Raw genomic sequence first — 27,378 nt, 5'->3', positions numbered from 1 at the left:
CGTATTAAACTGTATTTTAAGAAGATTGTACGATAATATCGACCGTTACTACTTAGAAGAATTCCCGGTCAATCGCTTTTGCGTAATATTGTTAATCGCTAAACAGTTACGTATTTGTTTCTCCGCGGCGTAAATGTTTGTAAATTTGAAAGATAACCAGGTTTTCGTAAAAACATATTTTTCGACGATCGCATAAATCGTTTCAGTTTCGAGATCCAGCCGATATATTTCCGTCGCACGACGTTTTCTATTAAAATAAATTTTTGTCTCGTAGAATTTATTTGAGGTATCAGTATATGTTGGCGCATAAGCATAGCCGCTGTGCGAGTTACATAAAACATTCAGTAGATACGTACGTATGTTTCACACGATAAGCTTAATAATTACTATAGCATCACTACTACCGGCGATAAACACGTTTTGTTCGTCTTCTTTTTTGAAATATTGAATGCCTGAGTTGTACCTAATCACCACTGTTACTTGGAAATATTAATTCTCAAGGAAAAATACAGCATCTCGATATATTGTGTAAATTAATTGAAATTAGCGGTTCACCGCTGTGCATGCCGTGTTACATTCAACTTGGCATATATTTTATCTACGTATCAAAAATTGTGCAGTATACTAAAAATAATACGAGATGTAAATTTTTATTTTCTATTGTAAAAGCTTATTCGTTGATAATTTCGTACTTTGGACAATAAATTATCGTACAAAACCATACACGCCTGTAATAAAGAAACCGTGATTCGTATGTATAATGTGTTTGAACCGTTTTGTATTTATTGAAATACCGATGGCAGACAACAGGCTTAAAAATATGATTCTAAAACCGGTTTCACGAAATTGAAGATCGACGAATCAGATATTTCGTGGTTCTGTGGTGTCTGGTTGTGTACGTATTTCATTTTCTCTATCTGCTGCTATAACGGCGTCGAATTGGTACACTCTTCGATATACTCGCTGTACTATAAGGTGCAGTTGATTTCACAAATGACGACTATTTACACCTGACAGAATCTGGGACACGTGCCTGCATACTTCGATCCCTCCTTCATTTTCCTCGCGATTCAGAACAACGCTACGCTTATTCAAACGCGTGCAGTAATTATAACGCACAAAATCGAGCGTTCGCTCTTTCAACAATACGATCTCAATGGCAAAAATGAAGTATAGGCAATTATTCGTGTCATTGTCACAGGTGGCACTAGAACCGGAAGAGAAGTATTTTCGTCGTGAGAAATGCGTATGTTACATGTATTTACACAGAATTGGTAAAGTCGATTCGATAATCGTCTGATCGTATCACGTTCGTAATTGTCGTTGTTAGGAAAGGAAATTTCATGCGGTGATACGACGATACTTTTTCATATATAGACGAATAATCTTGCTACACATTATCGTAAGCTGAGGTAAGCAGCTAAAGTTAAAGAAACATATTAAACTTTTTGAAAAAAGAAAAATGCAGTTCAGTTTTATCCTCATAATTCTATAAAAGGATCGAGGGTTCAACGTATTTGACAAAATTTTGATTTTCGGACTTCACTAACTTATTCAAATGAACATTAGAACGTTTGGCTACCAGCTCTTCATCCTCGTTTTTACATTACGCATTACACAATAAGACAAATTTACTTTGCTCTTGGCTTTACCCAATTTGCAGCAAGAGAGACGTTGTTATACGCATTTAGAATATTAACAATAATTAAACTCGCCGGCTTGCGGGAAATAAACGCAGTTTAATTCATGCTAACCGAAGTGAATGTATAAAGACTTTGTGCTCTTTCGATCCGAGAGTGAACAAGGGAAAAACCATTTGCAGTCGGCGAGATATATCGTTGTCTTCTTCGAACTTTTGCAAGCTGAAAGAACCTCGTCACGCAGAGCAGACCAATCGAGTGACTGACGAAATATAACCACTTTGCCTCTAAGAATTCGCGTTATACGTAAACATCCGTACATGCAAGTAAATTCTTGATACTTTGAGATATGTACGTAAAAAAAAAGAAAAAATTCCCGACGAGAGCGACGTTATCGCTGCGTTTAATAAACCGAATCGCTGATTAGAAACATTATTGCAAGTGGTTACACGCGATAAGCAACAAAGGAAATCTTACACATACTCGGATAATCGTCGTTGCTCTAATTTCCTCCGTGTCTACCGTTGCCAAATCAGACTTTCCTGCTTGATACCCACAATTATCCCCACTATTTTCATCCTCTCTTTTTCTCTCTCCTACTCAAGTGCCTGCAATGTATTTTTATTTTTCCCTTTCCCATGCTATAAACCACCGTCAACCGGCCGATTCTTGAACGAGAATTTCATTCGCGGCGTAGTCTTGATCTTGGATTAACGAAATCTGTTTGCTTTCTATTCTCGGTTCATTTCGCCTTGAATTAGCCGTAATAAATTACTCGAAAATGTTGAATTTAGCAAATTTGTACGCGTGGTGTAAAATGGTTTTTCTGTGGTAAACGACATCCGGTTATTATAAATTTCACTACTGTCTTTGTATAATACTATTGGACTTGTTGTTCTACAAACTAAACACAATGCGTCGAGTTAAATGTTCGTCAAGTTTTCGATCGAAAAACCTGCGTTTATCTCCCGTAACGTAAACAATTGATCAACGACACAGTTGTGATAGTTTTGTGAAATATAATGTGAAATATCCCGCATTCTTGTTTACGCGTACTGTGAAAGTATTTTGGTGAAAATTTGTTTGATTAAAAAGATCTACCTATATACGGTTGGAAAATAGTTGTTGCCAATTATTCCGATTTTCTACTGCAGAATGAAATTAATCCTAAGTTTGACAAAGTGAAAAAACAAGTCTTGTGAAAGCGTGTCGAAATGACGAAGTTTACCGGGCCTCTGGTGCATGGCGCCAAACTGGTTTACCAGAACTTAACGGATATCGCGACGAACAGTTCATTCAGCAAGGCTGACAAAATAACCTGCGAATATCAGCGAGATTTCGAAAATATAAAGCTCCTTGGGTCAGTATTTGTATCATTTTGTGTAGATAGAAAAGTACACGTGTTCTAATGATAACTTCCCCTTGATTATGCACTATACGTGATTGGTGTAGGTACGTACCGTGTTTACTGAAGCGATGCACTGCCTTGCATTTTGCATGGAAAAATGTTTAATTACGGATATTATTGACGGTGTGAAGAAAGCGAGGAGAGGAAGAATGTTGCCTATTTTTTTTTGTTCAATGTCTTATGGATGATTCGAAAATCGATATTTACGTATCGACTTGTCATATTTTATTTAGCACGAGGTTGAAGTTAGTAAACTGACAGAAATTTTTAGTTCCGGTTACCGCTCAGTCCTTAAATATTTTCATTTTTTACCAGAATCGAAAAATATAGTTCTAGGTAAAAAATGAAAATTAGTTTCCTAGCTGTCACCGGAAAGTCTAGTATCAATTACTATTCTTTCTCATTACGATCACTGTTCCTGCATTTTCTCGCAACTGTTGCGAAAATTTAATGCTTGTGCAACGATAAATTGACGTTAAAGCCTTGTTTAACTAAAAAAGTAGAGTAAACCTCAGAAACTGATTTTGCGTTGCAATAACCAGAAAAGGATCGACGATAGCGCAAAATGGTTAGGCGTACCTGGTTTTTAGTAATTCCAACAATATTCAAACAGTTTTTTTAACGATATCTGTTTTACTCAACTTTTTCTAGTTACTGTAACAAATGAAATTTTTCTCAGTATAACGTTATCGTAACAAAACATTGGGAAAAAATTATTATTTACTTATTTTTACTATGATTTTGAAGTCACTAACAATAAGATTGCAAAATATGAGTACATTTTGTTTTATTACAGTTTACTGAAATTCAAACAGTTCAAAAATTGCGACTTAACGGTTTCTTTTTCTCAGCATGAATCGTTACGGTAACGTTACTAACTTCAACACGATCATCGCGCGTGGATGGTGATCCAGTAATAATTTACGGCTTCACTTCGACGCGCTAATCTGTAGTATCCGCGAATTTATACTCTTTAATCGAGCATCGCACGAGGTGTCTATTCGTAAGTCACGTTTTTGATAAATTAATCATCTCGCAGAAAATACGTAACGTGGTTAAAATTATTGACAAGCTCCGGATAAGGTACCGATTATGTTTGGTTTTGTTTTTTTTTTCTTCTCTTGCGAACACTGTCCACTGACTTGAGTTCCGCTAATAACTTTCTAATGCGACGTGGCAGCACGTTACGATAACCGTGAAGAAAAATAGGACTTTACTCGCTGCGCGGACGTGTCCATATTATTGAAACATATCATATTTCACGACAATCCTTTCTACTGGTCGGGTTTTAGAGCATTTAGATTAACGTCGCGTTATCGTCGTGATCGGAGATACGGAATTTTAATTTTGCTCATCCATAATTACTACATACTCATGCAGTCCTGTATATTACACAAATATGTACGCTATTTACTCTAAAAACAGTAAATTTCGTTCATAAAGGTGACGGAAGAAGTGAGGTAAATTTAAAAAAATCTTATGTGATCTATCGGCAAATAGCCTAGATGATAAACGAATATTTTTAATGTTGCATGTGTTTTGTTAACAGGTAAGGAGCTTAACTTAAAAATTCTACAGTCACACTCTTCCGGCGGAAGTCAGCCTAAAGTCAGCTATTTTCAAGATGTGAGATAAAATACGTTTTTCAAGATGGCGACTTTCACCGGAAGTGTGTGGCCGTAGAATTTTTAAGCCAAATTCCTCACCTGTCAATAAAACGCATGCAACATTAACAAAATTTGTTCAGAATTTTTCATTATGTCCCTATAAATTTAATCTCTACCGTTTCGGTTACATATAGTAGGGGTAGACAAACCCGGTACATTTCTAATCAGATCAAATGAAAAAAAATAGAACATTCGATGTCAACTTGACCAGATCCTGATCCTCTTCTTTATTGTTTCTCCTGAAATTTTTCATGAACCTAAATTAATTTCTCACATTTTTTCGGTAAAATCCTCTACGAATGACTGGTGAAAGAATCTATTTTTTTTTTTTTCTTTGTTTCTATTTTGAAAAGACAAGTTTATCGACTTTTCAAAATGTCTTAAAAAATCGAAAAAATAGTAACCTCACGTAATTCAACTAATTAAAGATGTTCTTGGTATCTGAATACCTTGGACGAGATCGTTCATCGTCACAGATCACGTCCCAAAACGATCGGAATGAAATGTAGCATTTTTGATATTTTTTCCGGATTTTAAAATTACGAAGCTTTTTACAGCTTTCGCAAGTCATTGCTCGTAGGGGATTTTGTCGGAAAAAAGTGAAAGTATTTCAGGTCCTGTTCCCGCAAAAAAAAAAAAAAAAAAAAAATCAGTAATAACAAAAAATCTGAGGGCGAGGACCTAGTCGAATTGACACCGAATGCCCCATATATTACCGTCAATTCAAATGACACGACCCGATGATAGCTACCTGCGCGTGAAAAGTATGGTTGATCGCAAGCTTTGCAATTCTATACTTGTAAACATTCGTTTGAAACAATAATTCGGTATTTGAACACCTGTTAATACCTGCCGGCTTAATAATTCCAAATATTTTTGTAAGTTTCGTGTTACATGCGTGCACTCAATGTCGCCGTATAATTCATTACACATGCCGTCTTATTTCATTGTTGTCATACTTCTTTACGGTTAATAAATATTTTCTCTTCTTAAATTACGCATGTTTTTTCTCTTGAAATAATCACCCGGGAAATACTTTTGCATAGGGAATTTAATGTGTAATACCGTTTTTAATTTATAAACTGGACACAATGGGTGGTGAAAATGTCGATCTAACTTACAACTAATGCACAAAGAAACCAAAGCGATGTTAATGCAAAATGCTTTGTTGATGATAATCTTGTTTTTGCAACTGCGATGGAATGTACAAGAAGGTTTGGACTTGCAAAATTACAGAAGTTATTAATTTTTCGACAGATTTCGAGACTTGACGTCTTGCGCAATGATCAATCTAAAAGTCACACTCAACTTTGTATTTGCATTCGTGTCTAAATAGATTAAGTGAGCTCAGACAAAGTACAAGAAGACGTTTGTCCAAAACTTTTTAACGTGGCTCTTACTCAAGAGTGCTTTGGTCTACTTATGAATAACAGACATACCTTCTTGACAGAGTATTGCCAGATGGAATAACAAGTAATAACCGACGACTTTGTGTACCGTCTGCAGTATTCAAGTTTTTTCTACATTCAACGGCATACCTAAAACTTATTTTTGAATGCAAAAAAACAACAAATAACATTAACGTGAAGATGGTATTGAGAATATTAATAGCTGTTCGAGTAACAGGCGAAATTGTTATTGCGTAGCATTTTTAATGTAACTCATGATTGAGTACCCTGATCTTAACTTGCTTGATTTTCCGTACTTGCATGTTTCGAACTGATTTCGCGTGAGACGTGAAAAAAATTTGATGAAATTGGAAAACAGAAATGAATTTAGCAACGAGAAATACTCTCTTATTGAAAACAATTTTACTCAGCGTTTCTTGATTATTCGAAATACAGTCAGGTACAAAACATATTTTTTTCACCTTGACGTTATCCTTCATCACTTATTCAAGTTATGATAAGTCTTATTTAAACATTTAAACCCACCTCTACTTACATTCGATTGTTTCTATATTATACATATATAGATTTTCTTTACCCATGTCTAAACATCAGAAAGGATAAATTCACGCTTGAAAAACGCTAGCAACCACTCGAGTTTCTTAGCCTTTTTTAAATTACATCTTGTGATTTTTTTTTCGCACCATTTACTGTACGTAAAATGTTACTGAAATATAAGTAAACTAATATACGTCACACAATCAATATCGTGCTACCAGCACAATCTTTATCGCACCATATATTTCTTAATCCAATTGGTAAGTCAAAACAGAATAATTTTATCCAGCCAATTTATCAAAATCCCGGGACTTATTAATGACGTCGTTGTATTGTCGTGCACTATGTGAAATGCAACAATCTTTTCATAATTATTAATCGTGGAATTTATTTTCCAATCACTAACAATCACAATCTGTCTAACAATGAGTTACAATCATTTGGAAAGATTGAAATTTTTTGATCGAATAGCCAGAGCAATAATAAGTAACAAAAAATATTGTAGCTCTTCTAGTAATATGATATATTTTTATTTATGTGATTTACGTAACGAAGATGCTAAAAAAAAAAGTATTTAACCCTTCAACTGCTAAATTTTTTTCTAGTTGAGAAAAACAAAATTTCTTCAGTCCTGAAAAATTGGAATCGAAGAAGAGGAACAAATAAATACTTTTAGTGAATTTCGATCAGGATATAAGATTTTTCAAATGAAAAAGAAATGTCAACGCGATAGAAATGAATCGATTCATCGTTTCAAGATTTATAATCTTTGACCCTGCAGCGGTTGAAGCTGATAATGTTTGTTGTAAAAAATTAGCTTATCTCGTTATGCCTTGCCTCGTTTTATGGTACAGAGCTCTCAAGACTCCGGCAACACTCTGCGGAAGCAATTTTACTTTTTTCATACTTCTTTTAATCCATCTGTACTACGACATCTATACTTATCTTGTGATATATCAGTGCCGTGTGCAATTTATACCCTAGTCTTAGCGGAGGAGAAGGAGACATGGATAAAATTATAAATTAACGATGAGTTGTAGTGGCTCACGATGTGAACTAAAAATCATCAAATGCTGTTTGTGCTTAAAGATACTGTTGTTTTTATCACCGTTCGTTAAACTCTAAATTTCGCTAACATATATTGAATAAAACTTCCTGCAACGTAGTAATAATTAGCCACGTCGTAATTTTTTCCTTAAAAATTATTGTAAGAATTTGATAATATAAGCTAGTCGGTGTAACGTGATAGGGCCACAGATATTCTGCAGCCTTCGTTCTACAGTTCCTGCATAAAATGATTATCATATAAGTTTCATATCAGTTACAAACACAGTTCACAATCGCTTCGTAGTTGTTGCATTGATTTCTGTCGATGATGACTAGACTCGACACGATTTTCATTTTACAATTAGATAAGCTGTATATCATTTGCCAAAGAACAGAAATTGTGATACTTGTGTAGGCACAATGAGCTAACATATGCATATACAGTACAGATAATGAAGGATGACTCATCAATCGCACCATAAATGCGGTAAATTCATAATAGAGAAAAGAAATATATCACCCTAAAGAGGACATTTAATTTTATTTTCTATTTTTAATCTACTTGAAGTTTCATCTGATCAGCTTATCGGTGCATCGAAAATTTTTGCTAAATTAGTAAATTACATAGTTGGCTGAATTAACCATGAGTGATGATAAAAACCCACTATTGACCTCAGCGTGTGGTATCTCAGATATTGTGTGGTAAGCGTATGACAGTTGGTCACTATCTTTTGCTATTTACAAAAGAGCTAAACGTTATTCGCATTCAGTTCAGTGAGGAATAACTGTATTGATTAATAAGCCGAATGCGAAAACGTATGTGGTAAAAGGCCATCGTGTTATTAATTTTTGGTTGTAAGAAGTTTATCTCTTTTTTGTGATATTTTTACTATCTTGCTTTGGATTAGCCAATTTATATCATTTTCTACCTTAATGAGTTTATTATATGCAATGATTAGCTCTAAGATCTTAATGATTGTCAGAAAATTTCCTACAGTAAAGTATCAAGTACAAAAAAGTAAAAATATTTCATGACCGCGTTTAGAAAACTGACCTTTTCACATTTTTACTACTTCATTTATGTAACTTTTGTATGTGACTACAATTCTCTCACCTCACCTATAGTTCTCTTTAACATAATAGGAATACCAGTGAACAATTTCTGAGAGTGAGATGAGTATTAAAAATTTTCTCGTTATATTTGTTGCAGGGATGTGGAAGATGACGCTGATTTTGAAAGCACGACGCATCTGGTGCGGGTCCCTCGAATACCAGATGCTAACCACCGTACACCGAGCACGTCTAAAATCAAAATCACTATTGAAGGGATGAGCTGTCAGAGTTGTGTGAGAAATATCGAAGGAACTATAGGTGCCCGAAACGACGTTGTAAATATTAGAGTGGTCCTAGAAGAGAAAGCAGGTTATATTGAATACAAGAATAATGAAACTACAGCACAAGAATTAGCAGAAGCAATTGAAGACATGGGCTTTGCCGCATCTCTACCTTTACTAACAAACGATACTGCAAGTGAGGATATTTTAAAACCTGCAATAAGTACGTGCAGTATACACATTGACGGCATGACTTGTGGGTCTTGCGTTAAAAGTATAACAAGTAAGTTTCGTCTGAAAACTTCTTAGTAAGAGACGAATCAAATAAAGATCATGCAATGATTGCATTTTCAAGTAACTGATCTGGCTCCTCCTCAAATCTACCCATAGTTTTAAATTTTGTAAAACTGCCCATCACTATAATGATATGATAATGTCTTATAATTTCAATACAACTCTTACGATACTTCACTTAATTTAGCCATAAATTGAACTGTGTGCATGTAGGTGTAATCTCAGAAAAGGTAGGAGTGAAAGAAATCGATGTCAGCCTAGACGCTAAAGAGGCAAAAGTATCCTTCAGCAGTGGTGATGTAACTGCTGATCAAATAGCAACTTATATTGAAGAGATGGGGTTTGATGCATTTGTTAAGGAAGTTAATGGACAATTGAAAAAACCTCATGCTGATACTGGAACGAATAATAACTTGAAAAACGGAGACGTAATTGTGCAATTGAACGGCGGAGGTGACATTGTAATTGACGCTGTACATTTATCGAAATGTTTTTTGCACATCAAGGTACCTATATGATTCTTAGTTTTTATTCATTTAGTTTCTGTAAAATTCATCTGATTACCTAAATTGTATAATCTACAAACTATTTCCTTCTGTGTAACAGGGAATGACGTGCGCATCTTGTGTTGCTGCCATTGAAAAACACTGTAAAAAATTGTATGGGGTAGACAATATTTTAGTCGCCCTATTAGCTGCAAAAGCTGAGGTCAAATATGACCCAGAAAAAATAGCACCAGCTGATATTGCTTCCAGTATCTCTGATCTCGGCTTCCCAGCGTCTTTGATCAATGAACCCGGTTCTGGAGAAGGAGAAGTTGAGCTGAAGGTACAAAACTTATATTTGAATACAATCGTAGTAAATCGTTCCTTATTCAATAAACAAATATCAAATAGACATTCTACAACTTAAGTGTCAATTAATGATTTTACGTTAGCTGAAGAAATCGAGGAAATAAGCCTGGTATATTATTATATGTGAATGATACGAATGCAATCTGACAATTCTTTCAGATTGCAGGAATGACGTGTGCCTCGTGTGTCAATAAAATAGAGTCTTCCGTGAAGAAGTTACCTGGTGTAAACTCTGCAGTGGTTGCGCTCACGACTCAACGTGGAAAGTTCAAATATGATCCAGAGCAAACTGGTGTTAGAAACATTGTCGAAAGTATCAACAAATTAGGTTTCACTGCTAGTTTATTTAGCAATAAAGACAAAGAAAATAGAGGCTATCTGGACCACAAGTAGGTTCACATATTCGTTTTCCCACGTATCCTACATTCTGATTCACGCTAACGATCATAATGCATGTCATGATTGTATCAACTTTTCTGTTTCAGGGAAGAGATTCAGAAATGGCGTGTTGCATTTTTGATATCATTGATATTTGGTGTGCCGTGCATGATAGCAATGACGTACTTCATGTTAGTTATGTCTTTAGGTGAGAAAACTCACCACGATATGTGTTGCATAATACCCGGTCTTTCGTGGGAAAATCTGATTCTTTTTGTCTTCTCAACTCCCGTCCAGGTACTACATAACAACATGTCATTCTTCGAATACTTTGTTTAATGCACTAAGAATAATATTTCTACCCTATATCTTCAAGAGCATCTTAAATAATTGACTACCATGCATAATACAATCACTTTTACAGTTTTTTGGCGGCTGGCATTTCTATGTCCAAGCCTATAGGGCACTCAAACACGGATCCACTAACATGGATGTTCTCATCTCGATGACCACAACGATATCGTATGTTTACTCAGTTGCCGTTCTAACTGCGGCGATAGCAATGCAGCAGCAAACTAGTCCGCAAACTTTCTTTGACACCCCACCAATGTTGTTAGTGTTCATTAGTTTAGGAAGATGGTTGGAGCATGTTGCTAAGGTATTACCTTTAAAATTTTTCATGTGTGAGTTTGAAAGTGTCAAATAAAAAATGCGTTTTCAATTTTTAGGGAAAAACGTCTGAAGCCCTGTCCAAATTATTATCTTTGAAAGCAACGGAAGCAACCCTCGTTACGTTAGGTGCCAATAATGAAATACTTTCAGAGCGTTTAATAAGTATTGATTTAGTGCAACGTGGGGATACACTAAAGGTAGTTCAAGGTGCCAAAGTCCCAGTTGACGGTAAAGTTATCTCAGGTCATTCGACGTGCGATGAAAGTTTAATTACTGGTGAAAGCATGCCAGTGCCAAAAAAGACTGGATCTTCTGTTATTGGAGGGTCAATCAATCAAAATGGACCACTAATAATTACGGCCACTCACACCGGAGAGCACACGACTTTAGCACAGATCGTTCGTTTGGTTGAAGAAGCTCAAACAAGCAAGGCACCTATCCAACAATTAGCTGATAAAATAGCCGGATATTTTGTACCTTTCGTTATTGCTGTCTCAACAATAACTTTGATTGCTTGGACGGTTGTTGGCTACGTTGACAGAAGCAAATTGCCAATACCTGACGACGACTACATAAAGAAAAACGGCGGGAACAGAGAGGAACTAATTTTCCAGTACGCATTTCGGTGCGCCTTATCGGTGCTTGCCATTGCGTGTCCTTGTGCCTTGGGTCTGGCCACACCAACTGCAGTAATGGTTGGCACTGGAGTTGGAGCATTAAATGGTATACTGATCAAAGGAGCAGAGCCACTTGAAAATGCACACAAAGTTAAGTGTATTGTCTTTGATAAGACTGGAACTGTCACACACGGTGTACCTATCGTAACTAGAATTGGCCTGTTTGTTGATGACAAAGTTTGCTCCATTGCCAAACTCCTCTCAATAGTCGGAACTGCGGAAGTCAATAGTGAACATCCAATTGCGTCAGGTAAATTTGATGTACAAAACTTGTAGTTTTACGGAAGCCAGTCGGTGATGTCATGTTAATTGATTTACAAATCTTTTTCCTTTATTGCCTATACTTGTTTGATCCAGCTATTGAAAGGTACGTGAAACAAACAATTGGAACGGAAGTGAACGGGCAGTGTACAAATTTTCAAGCAGTCCCTGGATGTGGTCTGAAGTGTAAAGTGTCTCATCTTTCTGTCATGATGTCACATGCCGTAAAGTCAGAGAAGGTTGTTAATTACACAAACCAAGCCAGAAATGCAACAACTGGGACATTTAATCTGAACGGCGTACCTGTGGACATCGTGCTATCAGCTGGTTCCGTTCAGGAAAGACAGAACTTGGATTTACAATTATTATTAAGTCCAGATACTCACGGAGATCAAACTGATTCTAACGATGTATATGAAGTTGCGATAGGAAATAGAGAATGGATGAAGAGGAATGTAATTAATGTACCAACAGACGTTGACTTGAGAATGTCCGATGAAGAAGACTTAGGTCGCACTGCTGTTTTGGCGGCTGTAAACGGAACCTTAGTTGCTATGATCAGCGTGGCTGATACTGTGAAGTCTGAAGCACATTTAACAGTCTATACATTAAAAAAAATGGGACTTGAAGTTATTCTGTTGACTGGTGATAACAGAAAAACTGCCGCATCTATAGCTAGGCAGGTAATAAAATTTTATAATCAAATTATGATAGCCATATGATTCATGCTCCACTCAATACCATCACACCCCAACATTTACTAACGAAACCGTGAATAACACTTTTTTAGGTTGGTATCAGTAGAGTTTTTGCAGAAGTATTACCGTCACACAAAGTGGCAAAAATTCAACGATTGCAAGAACAAGGATTAAGAGTAGCAATGGTTGGTGACGGTGTAAATGATAGTCCAGCTCTTGCCCAATCGGATGTTGGTATTGCGATCTCATCCGGAACTGATGTTGCTGTAGAGGCAGCTGATGTTGTATTGATGAGAGTAAGTCTTATTCTGTTAGCTGAAATATGTGTAAAAAGTTATTGAGTAATCATTTGTTCTATAGTGATGCTTGGCCGCAATTTGAAAATGTATATATAAGTAGGTAAAATATGTTACAGAATGATTTACTCGACGTTATTGCTTGCCTGGATCTCTCACGAAAAACTGTTCGCAGAATACGATTAAACTTTTTATTTGCTAGTATATATAATTTGTTGGGTATTCCAATTGCGGCTGGAATGTTCAGTCCTCTAGGATTTACTCTGCAACCCTGGATGGCTTCAGCAGCTATGGCACTGAGTTCAGTATCCGTTGTTGGAAGCTCGCTCATGCTGAAATTGTAAGTAATTGAAAAACATATCTTAATCACCAGAATCAGCATATGTTAGTCATGGAGCTCACCTCAATAGGTATATGTTGAAAGTAATTTTGAGCTAGCCACCACTAAGTCGAAAGAATCAGATACATTTTCTCAAGCGTGTTATCTATAACTTTGCGCCTATCATTACTCAGATATCGTAAACCAACGAGACCAGAATTGGAAACGTCGGAATATATTTCGGCAATGCAAGCTTACTTTGCTGCCAGAAGTATGGACCTGGACACAATATCTATACATCGTGGTGGAGACGACGAAACAATACCCGCATTACTGAGATCATCTTCCACATTATCAAGGTATGCTCAGTCGAGCCATTCACTTCCGATTTTCCCAGAAAATGCAAACCACCAAAACGTATAGCCCCAAACGTTGTACCTAATTCTTGAAGAATAAAAAGCATTCAAGTACGGCAACCTATGCACTATAGGTTCCTATATGCCACTGCCATCCATTATGTATTTTTAATTAAGTTATTTCGGTATCACTATGTAGCTGATGCATCGACTGATGTTAGACTCGTTTTCCATTTATGATTATTATTATTATTATTGGGGATACTATAAAAATAGAATCTGTAAACCATTCAATTCAATTATATATTAATTCAATCTATAGCTAGTCTTCCAGGAAATTTTAGGTCACGAAGAACAGTTCTCTTGGATTCTAGTAGTGAATTTTTTTTTTTTTTGTTGATTGTTATTTTAATTTTTTTATCTTGTGATGTATGGTATATAAAAATGTTGCGAATATCATATATTAATATGAGTTCTTATGTAGGCTGCGAAAGCTTCCTGATTCGGAGATTGAGCTACATATTTAAGAATTTTGTAAGTTTAACTTTTAGAATAGGTTTGTGTGAAAGCCTAATACTGTTCCAGTTAAATGATTGAAATATTGATATAACAAGAATTTCTCTGTTGTTGAAGCCTCTTGTATATTTTCCATACGCTTATTCGATCGAAAGAGAAGTTTGTAAGCTGAAATTTTTATTCTTATTGTTAATAAAAAATCACCTGCAATACTTTTTATTTAATATATTTTGATTTGTAGTTTTGTGTTTACACTAACATAATGACATGGACTTTCTTTCTGTCAGTACATTCAGAATTTGGTCAAATAATTTTTTCACGCCGTAATTTTTGTTATTTTTCATGATTTCATTTTATTTCCAATCAATGAAAATCTGCCATGATTTTCTCTGTTTATGTCGAACGTGAATCATATACAATTTTTCATTTGATATGAATTTGAAATAGAATTCACAATTCTTTTACGAATCAGAACATGATTTAATATGGTCTCTTGTCTCAAACACCACAATGATTCGTTTTTGCCAACAAAAGAAAAAAAAATCCATAAGTAATTAACAGCCGACTAAACGACGAAATTCAGTCACGATGAACCACACTATTTCTATTGGAGAGGCTTAGTGTGACGTTTCACTGTTTTATTACTTTTTTTTTTCCTCGTATCTCCATTTATAAATAAAGCATCATCCCAAGGTTGACCTTTAACCCTTGTACATTGATTTTTATCCTAAAATAAATTACGCCATTAGATAATATTGTTTGGACGCACGGTTTTTATTGAACTCACAATGATAAGGAGTTTTCTAAAGATAATAAAGAAACGTATGATAATAAACTAGTGGCAATGTAATATAGAATTATAAATATTTTATTACTAACAATACATTCAACTCCGTTAATACTCACATTAAAAATCTTATATTTTATTCTGCAGGTTGTTCGGAAGGCCAAAAAATACAGAGGGTAGACTTCTCGGGGATGACAGCGAAGATGTTGATTTCGCCATAGATTTTGCTGGCAATAAGAAAGACAAAAAAAATTCAACAGAAATGACTCCGTTATAAACGAGGTAAATGTTGTTGCTGTGAAGCTTGTGCTAACGTGACCATAATTTTATTCAATATTTATTCTCGAGTTGAACAAACATACAATTTTTTATGAAAAAACTAACATGCATAACTTTTTATAGCCCTATATCAATGATCTGATCGTCAGCTGATAAAAGCAGTAGCTATATGTGATCATGGTATGTCTAGTTATTACTACCATTCGGACTCATTTTAAGTAATGTAAAAATTTGAACACTTGAATGATTGGATAAACTCATGACTGTAACTAGCTAGAAACAAATTGTGACGAAATATGTGCAATCCCTATCGATAGCTGGAAATGAGGGACCCAGTGCGAATTAAGTGTGGATAAGAATTTTTGTATGAAAGACATTTTTTGGGGAGCACACTTTAAGTGTTGTTACAAAAATATTGTAAGACCTCTTTTGCTAATTTTGTTCACTTGACGAAAACATATTACTTAGTACTTAATTAATTTTTGAGTGGTGATAGACAGTAACAACATTAAAACAACATAGATATCCTGACTAATAATGATTGGATGAAATAAGATGCGTGGCCACATTCACAATGCTTAAACAAAAGCTTGGTGACACAAAGTGCAAAATCCAGGCATTAGGGGAATGGAATGAGGTGTGTTTTACACTGCATCATAGCATGTTATCTTGTAGCAAGACTGCATTTAGCACACACGATCTTTTGTAATTATGTAAATATTTAAATATTTTGTATAAATATTGACTGCCATAATTTAGTCGGGATATTATTTTATCAATTGTAAAAAATGACGCACATGAATTATCAGAGAAATACTTTAAAATTGAATAGGATATTTTTGGCATAAAGCAGCAATAGCAGTTTTCTTACTTGATTAACGACTGTTTTTAATTGAATCACTTTTCTGTACACATGTTTCCATTATTTTGCGACTCATTCTATCTTGACTGCCAAAAATTTGAAGTTTTATCTTTTAAATCATTACCAAGTATTAAAATAATGTTAAAATTTAATGATGTCTTACGATTAACTATCCAATACTGTAAAAAATTGTCCATGAAAAAGTATCTATTGACAAAGTGTAATAATTTTCAGTTCTAATTATTCACATCATTCACAATATCTCACGTATTGTTTTTCATAGTTCATGTAAATTATTATTATTACTGAATTCTATTATAGTTCTGACTCGTTTCACCAGAAACCCCCAGTCAGTGACCTGGTCTAGTATTAAGTGCCCTGACCAAATTAAGCATCAATTAAATCAAACTTTCCAAGTCAAGTTTATGACTGTAGATTTTCAATTACACTTTTTTGCTATATACCACTTTGTTATTTTTTAGGTAAAGCTCATCTCATAGATTATTGGATGAAATTTTAGATTTTAACTGATTACTTGCCAAAACTTTAGAGTCTATCATCGACCTGTGACAATAAAATTGTTCTAAGGTATTGTTTTTTTTTTCATTGTTTAACTTCATTGTACTTTTTAGTTACTGTACCATTTCAGAATCCGAAATATTCAAATTCACAGATTACTGACAATGGATTTGCTGTCTGTTTATATTCAATGTTGACCATTGGGTATTTTTAAGTCATTACAGTATCTGTACCTCCAAATATTTTATAAAAAAATAATTTTTTATTGACAATAAAAAGAAGTATTTTTAGTCATTGTTTAATCCTAAACGCGTGTCCATTACTCAATTTTATAATATTAAATGTCACATTCAGAATGTTATGTTTTATTTTCAAAAGGACGAGTTCTATAGCTGCAATGAATCGGTGCATTAAAAAATGTATGCCCTCCAAGGTCAGTTGACAAAGGTAGATGATGTCATAGATGTGAAGATATTACAGATTCAACGTTGTGTTTAACTTTATTTTTTTAAGATATAAGCGATACAAAACTTTAACAATATAAAATACATGCATTTTACTCAAGTGTGACATTACACTTAATATCTAATGGTGATAAGAAAAAGAACATAAAAACAAATGTTAAGGTTGTTAATAGTAAGAGAAAAATATCAGTTTATATTATATAAAAATATTTAAACAAATATAGAACTATAACAAAAGATGATAAAACTTTAGTATCAATTTTCGTCAAGCTGAGCATTGGTGTAATGATGAGCTTTTTGAATATAACAAAATATAAAATTGTTGAAATTTGAATAACATTCGGAAACAAGTACAATAACACCTTTAACTTTTGTTGAACATAATAGTCAACTATCTCTTGAACATTTTTGAAAGTATTTACTAAAATAATAAAATAAATATTAGCTTTTTTCTCTCATAGATAAAATTGTTGGCACTAATACTACGCATACATATTTCAACAAGGTGAGTAACATCTGGTCTAAACACAATATTAAGCACTAGTAGGAAACACGTCTTTGAATTATGCATAATTTTAAATCGACACTTTATTCGAATTGCAAAATTTGAATGGTAATAGTGATAATACTATCAACATTTTGCTGTTTCTGAATTTAAGTTATTCAAATTAAAATTAAAGTTCAATGCCATTCATTTTTAAATTGACACGAGTGAATGAATGGCTTAGCAAATTTTCAAATTACTGACTGATTATTATTCCTAACTAATCACTTTATAATTCATGAGATGATTGTGCTTCATTTGCGTGTATATTAAATACTCAATGAATATTATCATGATTCATTCGACGAGCTTCTGTTTGATAAAATTTTTGCTGGATTTAATGTACATCGCATTTGAGTGCACAATGTTATCATTACACGGTATGATCAGATATATAAAGCGATGTCATATAATGAAATAGAATTAAACCAGTCGGATATCAAAATATTTACTGCATGTTAAAACGAGCAAAATTGATAGGTACTTAAGCTTTTCAGACACTTTAACGACTCTAACATAAACCATAAAAACTCACTGTCCTTTTCTGTGTGATTAGGGTACCACTGGTATATGATGACTCAATATATCATAGAACAATTTTAAAACGGTGTTCTTAGTATAAAAATATATAGATAACTAATAGTTAAAACTATTGTTTGTACTTGTTTTGGTTGAGTCGTATTGAGTCGTTTTGAGGTTTTGCATTATCATGTAGTTGTAAACTGAAATAAGAAAATTAATTTTTCGAATATAGGCTGTTTCAAAATTAGTTTTTGCAAGAACTGAAATATCTCTCAATTGTTGCAAGTAAAAATGCCACATCAATACTCACCGTCATCATGTAGAATTGATGATGCAGATCTTGTCTGATTTTCGGAATATTGCTTGGTAAAATCAGCCAGCTCCTGTCGTAACTTGGTCAATTCTGTTTCTGTATTATTCCATCGGTCAGTGAGAGTCCTGGAGTTTGAAGAATCGCTGGCTCTGTAAGCCTGATTAAAGTAGCCTTCACAATTATCTAGCGCCCGGCTAACATAATCCTGAATTGGAGGTAGATTTTGTTCTCCCAAGATATCAATATCATGGTCAACAACATTTGCTGCATCAATATCATAAATATCACGACTTTGTATGTCATTTTTATATCCCATTGAATACGGCACACATATGGGCTCGCTATAACCTCTGGCACTTTTTTGCATCTCGTTATTAACACTTGACTCAACTTTTTGATAACTGTTATTCTTCAATTCCATACTATTATGCTTCGATGAATTTCTATGTTCCATTCCTGAATTTGTCTCATCAAGATCTGTGAACCTCGTTTCAGAAACCACGGTGTTAACTGTGGCTTCACTTGACAGTGATAGGTTTATTCCTTGATTCATCGGATTTACTTCCGAGAATCCATAGTTCATACGAGAATATTGAGAACTTGGAGCATTGAATGCAGAATTGCCAGTATCACCTGGAGTAATATTTTGCATCCATTCAGTTAAATTATTCTCCATAGTATATTGGTAAGGGTAATTTGGGAGATCAAGTGCCATTAGAGTGTTGCATGGGTTGAACATATTCTTATAATAAGGTTCAGCGTTATTCAAGTACGAGCTGTACATTGGAAATGATCCTTGCCATGGGGGAAATGTTGAATATCTATTAATGTTGAGCATATCATTCGTCCTATTCGTCCAAGAATCTGATACACTGTTCGGTGAATTTTGACTGTGCATAAAATTGTTCAGGCTTGTGCTATCTTCTAATGTTTGGCTCACCTCACTCAAAAAGTTCATCGAGTCCGTATTCGATACAACTCCATTGGTGTTGTCGGATCTCCAGTCGGGACTCAGATTATTTACAGACATACTAGGCACCGAGTTTGTGGAGTTGTTCAACATTGCATTTTTATTTATCGTTGACAAATCCATCTCTTGGCTATTTACTGGGTTCTCATATTGACGTTGATTATTCTGATTAAAATTGATGTTAGTATTAATGTTACTGGTAGTTGGTAGGAGATTCAAAGCATTGTTCATCAAGTTATTTGAATTCACGTATCCATGGTCACTATTAAGGTTGTCTCCCATTAGGTTTGCACTGTTGTACAAGTTTTGGTGGTAATATGAAGGTGAAGAGCGTTGAGATTGCATGTAATTCGATATTGGATTCGTATAAGTAGGGAGTTCGCTATTACAATTCCAACGATTTCTGTCATTTGGCCATCCATTATTCTTCGAATGATGTCTGCTAACATCATTGTTAGTTGAAAAGTGTCGGTGTGAATATGGATTTTCTTGGCTTTCAGGATTATTCGTCACATCTGTGTTACAAGGTTGCGTGTGATACCCCTTGGGATCGTAACATTGCATTCTTGCAGCAAAATTTTTATTTTCATCATTATTGAACGTAACGATCAGTGGTTGCTCAGGATCAACTCTAAAATGCCCGTGTTGCAAGAATTTAAAAAATAGAGTCTGCAATTCCCATATACTCAAAGCATGACCATTTAGTGTTAATCCATTGCCAGATGGCCTATTTGTACTGTTGTTCACTCCTGGTTCACCATCACTAGTTGCTGATATTTGTTCCGAATTGAATGGTGTATTAGAAGTTGTATCCTGCGTTTTTCTCTTTGTTTTTGAAGATGGACCAGACATTTGACAATTCCGCTTTCGTGGCCTCCCCCGTTTACCAAGTGTCCGGGTAACTGGTTTTGGTTGTTTTTCATGTCGACCTCTCAACAAGTGTCCTGCAGCATAAGAATCGGGTTGAGCTGTATCACCTGCGGTTATAACATTAGTAGGCTTCTTAATTGTCTCATAATTTTTCTTCTGTGCGCAGGATAAGCTTTGGTTTTGTCGTAAATTTTCCTTTCCTTTATCTTCAAACTGGCTAGTATTCTTGGCTGAGCCTAGATGAATGGCACGTGGTCTTTCATAATGTCTGAGCCATGGCACTTCTTGTGGACTCTCAGGAATTATGTTATGTCTAATACCTCCTATATTTTTTTTAATGACTTCAGCTAGTACAAAAGGGTCTTGAGCTAAGGAGTCTTCCATATAATATTGAGGTCGAGGTTCTGTTTTCTTGTCATTACAAATTAAGGTACTACCAATGTCTATTCTCTGGCGTTTATTAATGCTGCCAGTTGCCAATTCATTACTTTGATCACCCTCTGTGTTTTCAATATTCATGCATCTATAAATTTCACAAGCCATTGGGCTCTTATCTCTTTTGGGTGATTTGCTTCGAGGATACTTATCCTTTTGATGGTTATTAGTTGAACTGGAATAGCTTCTAACTGAAGTTTGCGAATTTTCTTTCCCTGGACTATTGGGAACTGATTCAATATTACTCAAAGTTTCATCCGAGTCACTATTTATTGTAATGAAGTACTTACAGGGAGCTGCTGCAATCTTATACTTTTCATTAACTGGAGAAGTGTTACTGGGTAAATTTGGTGTTACTTGTGTTACCGGTACAGGACTTTGTTCTATTGTAACTAGGGTCATCTTTGAAGGTATTCAAACTTATAAATTCAGTATAATTTTTCAGACGCACAGAAATTTTAGAAGATGGACTATCTTCAGGAAAATTTGCTGCATGTTAGTCTTAAAGAGTCAACCATAGTGATGTGTTTTTTTTTTTGACACTACCGGATGTGGGCACAATATAAGTGAATTTCGCGGGATGAATTCTCGCTGCAGGGAGAATAATTTTCAAATGTTTCGTGACAAAATGATTCCTTATTCAAAATTGTTGTTGGTGAAATAGCAGTGGCAGATCACAGTTAAATCGAAAATAACGAAAAAATTGATTATAAACATTTCGTTGACAAGCTGACACACGTATTCACACACTCGCAACGTTAACATGGCTGCCGCTGAAACGACTGCGATAACATTTCGATTATTTAACGATTCACGGCATTTAGATACACCTGGAATTTATTTCACCCACAACAAAACAGCAGCGCAAATAAGTTAATTTCAACTCCGTTGTTGTTCAAGCTCTATATACTGATATTTTACCCCGCCAAAATTCAGTGATACAAGATGGCGCCACCATTAACTTTTCGACTCGTCGCTAAACCGGCGAGGCCGAGCCAGAGTCAAGCGCAATTTCCATGGAGTCTCATGCCAATTTCCCTGGACCCCGTCCACTGCACAGGTATGTACACCGATGCATACATACATCGTGTAATAAATTACACGCACATAACGTGAGCGGGTTGAGCTACCGCGAACGGCACTGAAAGTGACTGAAAATCAGAAATAGTCCAATGGTGTCGAGCAATTCATCTTTAACTTGTGACTGATATGAAGAATCGACGCTGAACGTGCGATTCAGGTAAGTAATTCGAACAAAACATGTGGAACAATCTATATTTATTACGCAATAAAACTAAAAAAAACTTAGATTATTTTGAACAGTATTTCCATTGTAGCGCGGAAATGAAGAAAAAATCATAACTTTATACATTTACACTCCTAAAATAATTCAAACCTTGGCAGAAAAATTCTTTGAATATAGAAGATAAAAACAGAGACAAATCATTTATAATTTAATTACAAATCAATCGGTCATGATTCTCAATTCGCACTCATTAGTCATCACTCGAAGTTGGCGATCGATCATCGTCGCTGAGAGTTTTTGTTTCCCTCCAATATTCAAAGAGTTCTGTTAATTTTTTTTGGTTCCGATCTGGAGAGAGACCTTTTTAAGACATTAAGCTTTTTAAGGACCACCCTAATGATATACGATATTTTTTATGAACTATTTTTGAAAACGTTTTTCCAAATTTTTGTAACTATGATATGGCCACGATCGTAAGATTTATTTCCAATTGTAAATTATGAAAAAGACTGTAATCTCTGCAAGAACTGTAGTGGAATAAAAAAAAGTAGCAAGTAATTATCCTGTATACTTCGATACAAACATAAATGCGTACTTCTGTACTGCTTCAAAATATTGATGGATCTATTAGCTAATCCTATTCTTTTTATAGACCATTGTAAGGCTACATTGTATACACTATTATGTAGAATGAGAACATATCTCTGTGTCAGAAAATATTACTACGAATGATCAACAAGTTTGTTGTTGACTTATTCTTGTGTATTAATCGGGCTGTTACATACGTTGATTAGATATGAAGTAAATTCTGTTCCAGAATACAATACAAAAATAAAAGCAAAAAACTACACTTCATTACAACAGAATCGGTCTTTGCTACCAAAGAATTGATGTTCTCGTAAAAAAAAAAAATTCTAGAAATTTCAGACCCTATAGGCATCGTAAATGATTTTGCACATATGTACGCTCCTGATCGAGAAAGTTCTTACGTTGACTGCCAGTCGACTCTGCCGTCGGCTAACAAAGATGGCGGCCACTCTGGTTGATTCTTAATATTATCAAATTAATCTTTAATTCTTTTATTAATAATAATAGGAGCAGATTCCTTTTTCTAATGCTTCATCCTGTTCAGCATTAGTGTGATTTTCGTTTGATGTAAAATTCCGTCTCACGCCTACGTAGGACGAAAAATATTGTTCCCATCACGGGCATAACACTTCACGCCCTTGATACGAAAATAGCAATAATTTGCCTTTACTACTCGGCGATGTCATAGCCCGTGACTATGTTTCACATGCTCATTCTTGCACGGCTTACAACAATATCTTTTTCTGTGATAATTTTTCTCTGGAATTACTGCATTCCTCAGAATTTCCGACACTTTACTGAATTGTCCCTTCATTTCGTGAGGCAGTTCAATTGGACCTTGTATTTTTTATTATCTTCAGATTTATCATTGAAACTTTGTTCGAAGTTGATCAAAGTTTCTGAAATGCTTTCATTAGCTTCAATAATTATTCCTTTTTCTTATTTACTCTTATGTTGAAGTGTCGACGCTCGAACAGAGTTTAGATTCGATACTTTCAAAACACTTTTTATCATAGGACTATGATTTGTCTTTCTTCGCCTAGTCTCGATTTTATTTCCACCAGATGAGTGTACACTTGATTTCAACGTATCGATTTTTTTTATTGCCAGAACTTTCCGAAATGCGATCTTCTAAACTTTCAAAGTAGTTGTCATTTTTATAGCAAGTCTGTCTTTGTCGGCTATTCATCACCGAGAATACTTTCGAAGGTTTTGATGATCGTGACTATTTAATCTGTTAAAAATACGTTCCATGAGAATCTTAATATATTTAGTTTGTGCACATTTGATCGGTGTAAAAAAATATAAGAATAAGAAAGAGTGGATCCCGCTCACCTCCGTACTTCTCATTGCGATAACTTGGTGCAAACTTCATAGGATAAGTCGAAAAGTAAATGCCAACGATTTTCGAACCGTTATTAATATAGGTATAGTCAAACTCATGAAGCGATCATTGCTGGGGACTCGTCGAAAACATTACATATGTCCTTAGATGCATTAATCATTCGTTCAGAAACGTGCGGCAGAAGGCAGAAAACGATCTGCGATATCACTTCCGCGTTTACGAATAATGCGGCGTTCGGAAAGCGCTCGGAATTGTGGGAGGATATTTTGAAATATCTCAGACACTGGATCTGTGATGTAGTTCCGAATCCGCTCGCTATAATTTGAGTTATTCAATCCCGAGCTATTTGATATGTCAATTATGTCTGATTTCTATTGAACAATATCGCTTTCTAAATGTAGTTCCGCATTGTGGCATTGTCATTTAACTTCGAATAGTTGAATGAGTATGAATAGTGTGTATCGAACGTAAATACCGTTTTTCATCACACAATTCGAAATTACAAACAAACGAGTGTAGGCGATTGAAAGTAAACAACAAACGTGTACAGAAATTGTACCGGAGGAGTGAGAAAGAGAGGTAGGTATGTCCGTTATAATCTGTCTCGCTTCACACGCGATTGAGTGATGGAGACAGCGTAACCCCAATATAATTATATATCTCTCTCTCATCACTTTGGCAGCAGTTTCCGCGAAGTTGAACGGATGAATAGCTACCTCCAGTAGTATATGCTCGAAGGTATTCGTCACTGAGTTTCCTGCTTTTCGATCGAGTCGCGCGATTTGCATTAAAGATCGTATACTTTAATTTATTTATGAATACCTTTTGTAAAAATCACTCTTCAGCGTTTTATCGTAGTACGGCTGAATTTTTCAATTTTATTTTCAACTAGTTTGCTTACACTTGTAAATTATTTATCGCCAAGGAAAGGTAGGAAAAATTCCAAGTACAAATCACTTGATGCAAAATTAAGCACATTATATTTAAAACGATAACATTTCGTTGAACAGTGGTTTGCATACATTAAAAATGCCATTCAAACTTTATGTACAAATATACAAAACTATTAAAATACGTACAAAATAATAATACATCATGAATAATTAGAATTAACACTGAAATGAGTGCATTTTTTCACAAACTTTGTAACGCCGGTTCATTGATAGCAGTTCAAGCAGATGTTGTACTCTCGGGTGTCATATCTGGAAAGGAAGCCAGCAAATATAGGTATGTATGAAACTGGATTCACTAATTTGATGAAGCTAGTGAGGTAAAAGGCAAATTACACTTATCTACGTAAAAATATTGAAATAAATATTTTTCAAATACAACTTGAGTTATCCATGTTGAATTTGATTACAATTTCCTCTTTTACTTTCATGCCAAGAGATATTGTTTCCTTGGAATTTGACTGAATAAACTTTGATCTATAAATTCTATCATCTATAATTTCACAATTTGTTTGCTTTGCTTCTTTTTTTACCATTCTCTATGCTCAATGTATGGCCAAAACCGCTCGATATTCTGCGACCAACAATGGTTACATGAAAATCAAATGTATTCACAAAAAAACCAAAACGTACGCAATTATTGAGCAATTCTGACAAAAGCTTTCCAAGCATTTGACGCATTTGGCTAGACAGGAGGAGCACAAGACCTTCTCGCAGTAGTAACAGTTGTGCGATCCATAATCATCGATGACTCGGCAACAGCCGCAGATGCCGATTGGCACAGTCTGGAAAATGGAAACATCAATGACAAGTTAGTTCTCTTTTCAATGCAAGTTTTTAAAGCTATTCTGTAAGCTTCTTCTTATTAACCATTATATACCTTTGCACATTCACCCTTAGTCTCGAGCTGTAATTTGTTGTTGAGAAACATCTGTTTAAAGTTTTGCTGCGGAGTTGACTTAGCTGCTGGCACAATCACTGACGGAACAGGATCTGTCAGGTCCAAGTCGATAGATTTATTCATTTTCTGCGATAATTCCCTGGCTCCTGTCATTAACAAATCCAAAGTTCGGTCTACAAAAGAAACAAGTTTAGAAAAATATGACTAGCAACTATATTTGGAAAATAATTAATCCAAACGATGTGACGATTTAAAATTGATATGATTCTTGGGTTGATTATGAAAAAAATAAAGTAAATTTAAACTAGGCAATGGTTAAGACAGCACTGATTCGTAGACTTCATCACAGCAGTAGTTTGATTTTCATGAACATTTGCAAAAACCGCGAATCTACGTTCTTGTGTCTCTAACCTACTGTAGTTGAACGAAAAACCGCATCTGTTGGTCGTCAAGATTGAATATAAACAAATGACGAACATAACCTCCTTACCATAGACTTTTTTCATATGAGTTTCTTTTTCCACTCCGTTATCGACTTCTCTTTGCCCTACGTGAATTTTAGACTGTGGCGCTAAATCGTCGTCGAATTCACACATCCGTTTTGGCATTTTCTTTCCAATTTTATTTCTATTTTTACATATAAAAGTTAACCTTGCTATCTTACAAGTTGAAAATCATTCATTGAGAATGTTCAAAATTCGAACGAGCGATTCGATCGCTATCTTAATCTCGAAATATAGCGTATCGATATTTCTAGCGCTCTTGACTATCGATAATCGAATTCTCAAACTCAAATTTCCATGCGAACACTTTTTGAAAAACAATTCTGCTTCTCTACCCAACGTAGGTACTCCACTTGCGACTAGCTAAAACAGCGTTTCGATTCTATGCCTACGAAAATTCAAGATCGAGAGAACAAATGAAGAGTTGCTGGAATAATTATGAATATTAATGTCATGGAATACATCGAGCACGTGTCGAATAGAATGCCATTTCGAAATGAATAATTCTTCAATTTTCATTTATAGCCGTATTATTGTAGATAATCTGGTTTGGCTCATGGAAAATTATGAAATTTATAGTGTGCATCACGTATTTATCATAAATGAATCATATATATTAATATCATACATGGACCGCATATACATATATACTTTTTGGTCTCTGCATCATTATTACATTTTATCTATTATTATTTATGACCTATGTATATATTCTCCTCTCGCGTACCTATACTCTAATTAAATCACTGTTTTGCTACGAATTTTGGAAGACATTCATTCTCATTATTAATTTCTTGTGTCGCTGACAAGTATGTAAGTACACACAGGTGAAGTAATGGCTTGGGTTCAGCTTTGCGAAGACTGTGTTACTCGGAAGGTGAATGCAGCCAGCATCACGTTGAAATCGGTGACTCTCT

The 27,378-nt window shown here is 34.9% G+C and overlaps 3 protein-coding genes across 17 annotated transcripts in view; 1 reads left to right on the top strand and 2 right to left on the bottom strand.

Annotated features, from left to right (window-relative positions):
- LOC124301817 (copper-transporting ATPase 1) overlaps window positions 1-17,327 on the top strand; it is a 22,775-nt gene extending 5,448 nt beyond the window's left edge. For 5 of the 13 annotated variants that reach the window (XM_046757262.1, XM_046757260.1, XM_046757267.1 and 2 more), the window contains 12 exons: window positions 8,919-9,325; window positions 9,550-9,842; window positions 9,943-10,164; window positions 10,350-10,579; window positions 10,676-10,865; window positions 10,993-11,226; window positions 11,297-12,167; window positions 12,275-12,861; window positions 12,969-13,172; window positions 13,292-13,512; window positions 13,686-13,850; window positions 15,298-17,100. In XM_046757262.1, the coding sequence (XP_046613218.1) occupies window positions 8,919-9,325; window positions 9,550-9,842; window positions 9,943-10,164; window positions 10,350-10,579; window positions 10,676-10,865; window positions 10,993-11,226; window positions 11,297-12,167; window positions 12,275-12,861; window positions 12,969-13,172; window positions 13,292-13,512; window positions 13,686-13,850; window positions 15,298-15,427 (3,754 nt within the window). In that variant the 3' untranslated portion in view covers window positions 15,428-17,100. Of the gene's footprint in view, window positions 1-2,328; window positions 3,001-6,827; window positions 6,922-7,728; window positions 8,411-8,918; window positions 9,326-9,549; window positions 9,843-9,942; window positions 10,165-10,349; window positions 10,580-10,675; window positions 10,866-10,992; window positions 11,227-11,296; window positions 12,168-12,274; window positions 12,862-12,968; window positions 13,173-13,291; window positions 13,513-13,685; window positions 13,851-15,297; window positions 17,101-17,188 lie in introns of those variants that run through there. The other 8 variants (XR_006907564.1, XR_006907562.1, XR_006907563.1 and 5 more) reach the window with 8 other exon arrangements.
- Window positions 17,328-17,756: 429 nt separating this feature from the next.
- Window positions 17,757-21,480, bottom strand: LOC124301818 (putative uncharacterized protein DDB_G0282133). The gene is made up of 2 exons (XM_046757268.1): window positions 18,651-21,480; window positions 17,757-18,540 (listed from the first exon to the last, which is right to left on the bottom strand). The coding sequence occupies exons 1-2, from the start codon at window positions 21,328-21,330 to the stop codon at window positions 18,455-18,457; spliced, it is 2,766 nt and encodes a 921-aa protein (XP_046613224.1). The 5' UTR covers window positions 21,331-21,480; the 3' UTR covers window positions 17,757-18,454.
- Window positions 21,481-25,075: 3,595 nt separating this feature from the next.
- LOC124302697 (apoptosis regulatory protein Siva-like) lies at window positions 25,076-26,810 on the bottom strand. 3 transcript variants are annotated; one of them, XM_046759108.1, is made up of 4 exons: window positions 26,449-26,810; window positions 25,938-26,104; window positions 25,691-25,842; window positions 25,076-25,309 (listed from the first exon to the last, which is right to left on the bottom strand). In XM_046759108.1, exons 1-4 carry the CDS (start codon window positions 26,564-26,566, stop codon window positions 25,264-25,266), a joined length of 483 nt encoding a protein of 160 aa, XP_046615064.1. In that variant the 5' UTR covers window positions 26,567-26,810; the 3' UTR covers window positions 25,076-25,263. The 3 variants fall into 3 exon arrangements, with proteins under 3 accessions (XP_046615064.1, XP_046615065.1, XP_046615063.1); XM_046759109.1 differs by having other exon boundaries at window positions 25,765-25,842; window positions 25,938-26,131; window positions 26,449-26,806; XM_046759107.1 differs by having other exon boundaries at window positions 25,082-25,309; window positions 25,938-26,131; window positions 26,449-26,804.
- Window positions 26,811-27,378: the final 568 nt, after the last annotated feature.

Source organism: Neodiprion virginianus, chromosome 4 (genome assembly GCF_021901495.1).
Source record: "Neodiprion virginianus isolate iyNeoVirg1 chromosome 4, iyNeoVirg1.1, whole genome shotgun sequence".
Taxonomy (NCBI): Eukaryota; Metazoa; Arthropoda; class Insecta; order Hymenoptera; family Diprionidae; genus Neodiprion; species Neodiprion virginianus.
The sequence above is the reverse complement of the archived record's forward strand: the minus strand, read 5'-3'. Positions and strand labels throughout refer to the sequence as shown.

What these genes read in the sequence shown, in the direction of transcription:
- LOC124301818 (XM_046757268.1), bottom strand. Translation starts at nt 21,330, where the DNA reads ATGACCCTAGTTACAATAGAACAAAGTCCTGTACCGGTAACACAAGTA. An exon ending in ATCAATTCTACATGATGACG is followed by an intron (nt 18,541 to 18,650) that starts GTGAGTATTGAT and finishes TTCTTATTTCAG; the next exon opens with TTTACAACTACATGATAATG.
- LOC124302697 (XM_046759107.1), bottom strand. Translation starts at nt 26,566, where the DNA reads ATGCCAAAACGGATGTGTGAATTCGACGACGATTTAGCGCCACAGTCT. An exon ending in TCATATGAAAAAAGTCTATG is followed by an intron (nt 26,132 to 26,448) that starts GTAAGGAGGTTA and finishes TTTCTTTTGTAG; the next exon opens with ACCGAACTTTGGATTTGTTA. An exon ending in CTAAGGGTGAATGTGCAAAG is followed by an intron (nt 25,843 to 25,937) that starts GTATATAATGGT and finishes TCCATTTTCCAG; the next exon opens with ACTGTGCCAATCGGCATCTG.